General features: G+C 47.8%; 1 protein-coding gene across 1 annotated transcript; it reads left to right on the top strand.

Moving 5' to 3' along the window:
- Nucleotides 1-649: 649 nt before the first annotated feature.
- Nucleotides 650-1,216, top strand: LOC129382243 (putative nuclease HARBI1). The gene has a single exon (XM_055065876.2). It carries the CDS (start codon nucleotides 650-652, stop codon nucleotides 1,214-1,216), a length of 567 nt encoding a protein of 188 aa, XP_054921851.2.
- The last annotated feature ends 6,936 nt before the right edge of the window (nucleotides 1,217-8,152 follow it).

The following is an 8,152-nucleotide window of genomic DNA, read 5'->3' as shown; positions in this document are numbered from 1 at the left end:
AGTTTTGCGTTTTCATCAAGATAAAGAAACATGACGTGGAGCTGCAAATTTTATGGACTACTACATTTTTTTTTGGCAGCTATATTGCGATGTTAGCGCTTGAAAAAGAATGTGAGCGGTAGCGTGCAGAAGCCAGTGCAATGCATCTGCGATTGCGCGAATATATGGTGGCGATCCAAGATATGCGCCATGCCAGCTTGCTAATTGGCTGAAGGAATATCTAGTGAGGAGCGTCACAGAAAGGACTGTTTCGTAAACGTCATTTCGCCGATGCGTGACGTTGCACTGGGCCGCCATTGCTGAGATTTTCCGCCATAATTTTTGCTGCGACGAGCCGCCCGGATTATGGTAATGAGCGGCCATATGCAACGGTGGTTGCAACGCTGAATAGGCGGCTGCTGCGTCGCCGCATAGGAGCCTGCATATATTTATGCAAACAATAGGAAGGGCAAATTAACTTATTTTTTGTTTATTAAGAGCACCCAAACAAAACTTTTATGTGAGTGCATTTACTACGCGATTTTTGTTATTACTCTAACGCGAACTCGTGCTGGTGCAACGAGGGGGCTCTACGTACCTTCCAAGAGGCACTCCGTAGTTACAGCCGTTGACCGCGGCCGCCTCTCGTAGATTTTAGAACGCAGAAACAATGGCGGTGCCTTTTATTGTGCAGTGGCTGGAGTTGCAAGAAGAGCGGCAGTTTTGTGAGCATCGCGATGCGTTCCAGATGCGCGAGGAAATGTTCCGGTCTCGGTATCGACTGAGTAAGGACTGGGCACGGTGGTTGTGTGAAGAGCTTCGTCCGGTGCTTGTGCGCGAGCTAGTGAACACTGGCACAGCATTGACTGTAGAAGTTCAAGTCCTGTGCGCACTTCGCTTCTTTGCCACATGCGGATTTCAAGGTGCGATTGCCAGTGACGAGAACTTGGCTAAAAGTCAATCTAGCGTTAGCCGCTCGATTCACGCAGTCATCGAGGCTATCGTGGACTGCATCGACGACGCATGGATCTCGTTTCCAGACGACAAAGTGGCATTGACTTCTGCATCGGAAGGGTTCGTGCGCAGAGAGTGCAGGTTCAAAGGTAGCGTCGGGGCTGTGGACGGCATATTTGTGTGCATACGCGCAACATCGGAGAGGGACAATGCCAACAAGGCGGCTTACTTCTGCCGGAACGGCTATTACGCCTTCTACTTCATGGTGGTGTGTTTTTATTAAGGCTGCGTCTAAAGGGGCACGGTTCTGACTGGTACACTTCTGATCGCGATCGGTACGAAGCCGGATCAAAATCCTCGGCTGCGATTACCTCTCACGCACATTTTGTGCAATGGAGCCAATCACGACCGAGCAATTCGATCCGTATCGGGCTTGATCGCGATCAAAAGTGCGCCGTGTAACACCCGTATAAGTCGCGGGCCGCTTTTCCCGTCGCGACGATAGATTGGATTTTTTACAAGCACTGCTCCAGGAGGGCACATGTAACAGGCAAACGGAGGCCTCAGGGGTCACCTGAGATTATAATAAAGGAGGTAGCGCATCATCTACAGGGCACCCAACGGGTATCGGGGGGCTCAAAGCTAGACGCAGGGCGGCCCATGGGTTGGGGCCGCGGAGGCCGAAGCGTGCCGGGGGTGTTCGCATAAAAAATTGACTGTGGACTATTGTGGACAGCCGATCTTACACACTCCTGGCACGGGAGGCCTCGGCGAGCCCCAACCTACGGACCAGTCCGGATTCTCGCTTGGGTGTCCTGGAGGCGCCGCGAATAATGCGAAATAATGATACCTTGTTATAATTGGTAAAAAAAAAACGAATAAATCAATATAATTACGTCCAGCGGCCAACTTGTGACGCGTTCAGCACTACCGCGCCCCGCGACTTCTGCAACCCCAATCAAAACTTTGCCTCAAAAGGTACATACGACGCACCTTTAGCTGCTGGGATTTTGCGTACGTCTGACGTACCGTTTGACACTGTGTTCAACGAAACTGGGTCGAACAATATCGTGATGGATTCTTTCTTCTTTTTACTTCCTTTCTCCTGGCGGCAAGGGTTAACCCTGTGTGGCTATCCAACCTTGGGTACACCATATTCGGTTATAGTGACGGTGTACGACTGGCGTCGTGCAGACTTGCATGCAAGCTCTGCCGCGTCCCCTCGTTGGGCTCCGTGGTGGGCGGTCGGCGCTGTTGCCGAATATATACATTTCTTCCATGGAAACTTCTTTCCCCTCCCTTGCTGATCGCCCTCAGAAACGAGGGCGCACCGAAGATGTCTTCAAGTTTTTTGGACGCCAAACCGAGAATTTTCCCCGCTTTCACGTTATTCATTCTGAAAAGCCAAACAAAGTAGTTCGAAACATTTCACCATTCCTTGTCTCAAAATCCCTGACTGATGTTTTTGGTCCAGGTTACAAGGTGTCGAGGATGTCAAGCGGCGACCTCCTCTTGGAGCTCCGCAATGTAAAACAATATGAGAAACTACCGCAACTAGTGTCATTTGGCGAGACCCCCATAACAGTAACCCCACACCGTACAATGAACACCACCCGTGGTGTTGTGTCAGATGATGATTTGCTTGAGCTGACTGAAGCGGAACTCCTGGAGGGCTTCAGCGAACAAAATGTGATCAATGTCAGAAGAATTAAGATGAGGCGGGATGGTAAAGAGATTCAGACGAAGCACCTAATAATTACTTTTGGATCAAGTATCTTGCCCGAGTCAATCGAGGCCGGGTACATCAAGCTCCGTGTTAGGCCGTACGTGCCAAATCCACTCCGATGTTTCAAATGCCAGCGCTTCGGTCACAGCTCGCAGAGCTGCCGAGGCCGCCAAACATGTGCAAAATGCAGTGCTCAAGAACACACCTCTGATGGTTGTGATAACGCTCTCCACTGTGTAAACTGTGACGGGGAGCACGCCGCATACTCGCGGTCGTGCCCCTCCTGGAAGAAAGAAAAAGAAATCGTAACGATCAAAGTGAAAGAAAATATCTCATTTAAGGAGGCACGCAGGCGGGTTGCATACCTGCCAAAGAAAAGCTTTGCCGAAGTGGCGCGTCAGGGGGCAGCGTCACAACGGCCTCCGGCGGCTGTCCGACCCACAAGCAGTGAGTCGGCAGTCACGCCATCTGCCCCCGCGACGGTTGCAGCTAGCGCTGCTCCGTCAACCGAGGAGAAGGAACCATCGACCCCGAAGGAGGGCGCAGCCGAGGCTGCCTCAACTTCCGAGGTTCCTTCCTGCGCTGGCAACGGCCGGCGTAGCCAAATCCCTCTGGGAGCCCCATCGACCTCCGGGCTGGTGGGCGCAGGGGTCTTGCCCTCCAAGGCGGGACTCCCTCTGAAATCTTCCCGCTCGCAAGAGCATGTGTCCGGCGCCTCACAAGAGGCAATGGACACTACACCTATCCTCAAGGCGCACCAAGCGCCTAAGGAGCGGCGAGGCTCCCTCGAACGCTCCAGAAAGGGCAGAACTCCCGTTACAGGGCCTCGAAAGGGCTCTGTAATTTAATCTCTGTAATCTCTATAATCACTACTTCTGTTTCTGTACACACAGCACTTATTGACCTCCAATATGGATACACAAATAATCCAATGGAACGTCAGAGGCCTTCTTAGAAACCTTGACGACGTGCAGGAACTCATCCACAAACACAATCCAAAAGTGCTGTGTCTACAGGAAACACACTTAAAATCTAAACACACAAATTTCCTGCTACAGTATGTTACGTTTCGCAGAGATCGCGATGATGCTCTCGCATCATCGGGCGGTGTTGCCATTGTTATTCAGAAAGGCATAGCGTGTCAACGTTTGCAGCTACAAACGCCCCTTGAGGCAGTGGCGGTTCGTGCTGTTCTCCTCAACAAACTTATCACTGTCTGCTCGCTCTACATACCCCCCCATTACAAATTAACTAAACATGAATTTCAGTCCTTCATAGACGAATTGCCAGAACCTTACGTTGTGCTTGGGGATTTCAATGCGCACAACAGCCTGTGGGGAGACTCTCGTATCGATGCGCGAGGTCGCCTCGTTGAACAGTTCCTTTTTTCGTCCGGTGCGTGTCTGCTGAATAAGAAGACATCCACATATTATTCTCTCGCAAACAGAACATTTTCTTCAATTGACCTCAGCCTAGTTTCCCCTTGTATGCTGTCTGAACTCGAATGGGAAGTCACCAAGAATCCTTACGGAAGCGACCACTTCCCCATACTGCTAAAAACACATAAAGAAAAAGAATGTCTACCACAGGCTCCTAGGTGGAAGATCGATACAGCCGACTGGGAGAAGTTCCGAAACTTAACAAATATCTCATGGAATGACATGTCTTGTTTAGGAATTGATGCTGCTGTGCAGTATCTCACAGCCTTCATTATAGACATGGCATCTAAATGCATATCAGAAGCACATGGCTTGGCATGTAAACGGCGGGTCCCGTGGTGGAACGAAGACTGTAGGATCGCTCGAAAGAAACAAAACAAAGCGTGGGGGTTGCTACGCGCTTCTCCCACTGCAGAGAATCTAGTCAACTTTAAGCAAGTAAAATCCCAAGGCAGGAGAACCCGCCGACTGGCCAGAAGAGAAAGCTGGCAGAAGTATTTATCGAGCATTAACTCGTTTACAGACGAGGCCAAAGTCTGGAACAGGGTAAATAGAATTAGAGGGCGACAAACATATTCACTCCCTCTGGTAAATACACAAGGCGATACACTAGAAGATCAGGCAGACTCACTTGCGGAGCACTTTCAGAGCGTGTCAAGTTCAAACAATTATTCGCAATCTTTTCTCATACATAAAGAAATAGAAGAACGTAAGCCTTTAACAAGAAAAAGCCGACAGAATGAGCCTTACAACCGTCCTTTCAGTATTGCCGAATTGAGAGCTGCCTTGAGCGCATGCAAGAGCTCCGCACCAGGATCTGATAGAATCATGTATGAAATGCTCAAAAACTTACAAAATGACACCCAAGTTACACTACTTACACTTTTCAACACTATCTGGGACGCAGGGTACCTTCCGACCGCATGGAAAGAAGCCATTGTGATCCCTGTTCTAAAACAAGGCAAAGATCCTTCATCAGTGGCAAGCTACCGCCCGATAGCCCTCACAAGTTGCATGTGTAAGGTATTTGAAAAAATGATAAATCGGCGACTGATCCATTTCCTTGAAGAGAACAAAATGCTTGATCCCTGTCAGTGTGGCTTCCGAGAAGGGCGCTCCACAACCGACCATGTTGTACGTATTGAAACAAATATCCGGGACGCATTTATACATAAACAGTTCTTCCTCTCGATATTTCTCGATATGGAAAAGGCGTATGACACAACGTGGCGTTACGGAATCTTAAGAGACCTGTCAGAAATGGGCATCCACGGTAATATGTTTAATATAATAAAAAGCTATCTGTCAAATCGTACCTTCCGGGTAAAAGTCGGCAATGCACTCTCACGTCCTTTTACGCAAGAAACGGGTGTACCCCAAGGAGGCGTGCTCAGCTGCACGCTATTTATCGTGAAGATGAACACGCTTCGTGCTTCACTACCACCCGCCATCTTTTACTCTGTCTACGTGGACGACATTCAAATAGGCTTCAAATCCTGTAACCTCGCAGTATGCGAGAGACAGGTACAGCATGGTTTGAACAAGGTGTCAGGGTGGGCAGAGAAAAATGGTTTTAAAATCAATCCTCAAAAGAGTTCTTGTGTGCTGTTCACAAGGAAGAGAGGCCTGGTCCCGGATCCTTGCTTAGAAATGTGTGGACAACAGATTCCTGTAAACAAAGAGCACAAATTTCTAGGTATTATACTCGACAATAGACTCACTTTCGTCCCACACATTAAACAACTCAAAGAAAAGTGTCTGAAAACAATGAACCTAATGAAACTTCTATCCCAGACTACGTGGGGTAGTGACAGGAAGTGCCTAATGAATCTGTATAAGAGCCTCATCCGGTCACGATTAGATTATGGTGCCGTGGTATATAACTCTGCCGCCCCAAGCGCGCTAAAGATGCTAGACCCGGTTCACCATCTAGGCATCCGTTTAGCCACGGGCGCTTTCAGAACAAGCCCAATTGAAAGCTTATATGCCGAATCGAATGAATGGTCTCTCCACCTACAGAGATCATACAACAGCTTTACATATTTCCTTAAAGTACGCGCTAATCCTGAACATCCATGTTTTGATACCGTTACCGATATGACGTGCGCTACACTTTTCAGCAACCGTCCCTCCATAAGACAGCCTTTTTCGCTGCGTGTGAAGGAGCTTAGCAATGAAATGCATGTCCCACTCCTCGAGCATCGCCTAATGCACACAATCAAGCTCTTACCTCCCTGGGAGTGGCAGGTGATACAATGTGACATATCCTTTATAAAAGTTACTAAGCACGCTCCTGAGGCCGAAATCAGAATGCATTTCCTAGAACTACAGTACAAGCACTCCTGCGCAGATTTCTACACAGACGCTTCGAAGTCAAATGCCGGGGTATCCTATGCAGCAGTCGGCCCATCCTTCTCGGAATCCGATGTACTGCATCCCGAAACAAGCATCTTTACGGCCGAGGCCTACGCAGTACTCTCTGCCGTGAAGCACATAAGAAGATCAAAACTTTCAAAAGCAGCGATCTATACAGACTCTCTAAGCGTCGTGAAGGCCTTAAGGTCACTCAGCAAACATAAAAATCCCGTATTCAATGAACTGTATTCGGTATTGTGTAAAGCGTACTCATCTAACCAGAACATCATAATATGCTGGGTACCTGGCCATAGAGGTATCGAGGGCAATGTACTGGCTGATAAAATGGCCACATCACTCACATCACTAAACACTTCTTCTGCAGTTGCTGTCCCGTTCACAGATCTGAAGCCTTTCTTGCGTAAGAAACTGCGACAACACTGGCAACGCATGTGGAACGCAGAAATAAACAATAAACTGCACGTTATAAAGCCACAGCTAGGTTTTTGGCCCTTCCCATCCAAATCACGGCGAACAGATGTCCTATTCTGCCGCCTCAGAATAGGGCACACATTTGGTACACACAATTTTCTTCTTACTGGAAACGAACCGCCAACCTGTGGTCGATGTGGTGAGAGGCTGACCGTCCTCCACGTCCTCTTGGAGTGTCGCGAAGCCGAACCTGAAAGAAAGAAGCATTTTCCTCTTGCATATCGTCATTGCATACCTCTTCACCCAGCAATGTTTCTTGGTAAGGAACCGCTTTTCAACACCAAGGCAGTTCTCGACTTCTTAAAGGATGTAGTTCTACACGTTATAAGCCCAATAAATTCGTAGAGCATCCTCGCTCCAGAGGATGCCGCTGCGATAATTGTTCTGAATAGCACATGCCTCCAGGCCCTTGTGTTTTCAAGGGCCATATGGAGGCAGTAGTGCTCTAGCATTTCTTATAATCTGCTATATTTTACCTATCGTATCATTCTTTTTAAATGCATCTAAATGTTCATAGTACAAGTCATACGTCATCGCCATAATTTTATTATACAGATTTTACGCACTTTATTGCGTATATTTTAAGGCCCCTTTACAGCCACGTCACACCAACCTCATAGTAATCATAAGTACATTGCAAACCCATTAGCACAGACATGGCGCTCTTTGGCCATACCTGGCCCTTGCGCCAAAAAACCCCCATACATCATCAATATCGTGATGGAAAGTGACCATGTGACATGAATATAAATGTGACGCCCCATTGACATAGACACGCTTAAAGAACACAGTTCAGAGACAGGTGTTTTATTTCTGATAGGCATGATCGGTCTAAAAAAATGTTTCGTTAAATGAAACGATGCACACGATCGTTGTAAGAATTATTTAGTAAAATAAAAAGCAAATTGAAAGCGCTCGGGCGTTCTAGAAAAAAAGCGGGAGAAAAATATCACGTCGTCCTTTGATGTAGATGGCATAAATAAATTTTACCAGATGAATGTTGCACTGTATCATTGTCTAGTCCTGCGTGAACATAATATTTACTATGCAAAGCGTTCGGTGAAGTGCAACTAACACGCAAATTTTTGCAGTTGTGTTATGCAAGCCTCAGAATAACTGCCCTCGAAATCTCATACCCAGGATCTGTGCACGACTCTTTTGTGTGGAAAGCATCAAGCCTCTACGCACGTAGAGTGCCGATCTGGGA

The sequence above is a fragment of the Dermacentor andersoni genome, chromosome 1, assembly GCF_023375885.2.
Source record: "Dermacentor andersoni chromosome 1, qqDerAnde1_hic_scaffold, whole genome shotgun sequence".
NCBI lineage: Eukaryota > Metazoa > Arthropoda > Arachnida > Ixodida > Ixodidae > Dermacentor > Dermacentor andersoni.
The sequence above is the reverse complement of the archived record's forward strand: the minus strand, read 5'-3'. Positions and strand labels throughout refer to the sequence as shown.

Bases quoted from the DNA above. Each gene is read 5' to 3' on its own strand.
- LOC129382243 (XM_055065876.2), top strand. From the start codon at position 650: ATGGCGGTGCCTTTTATTGTGCAGTGGCTGGAGTTGCAAGAAGAGCGG.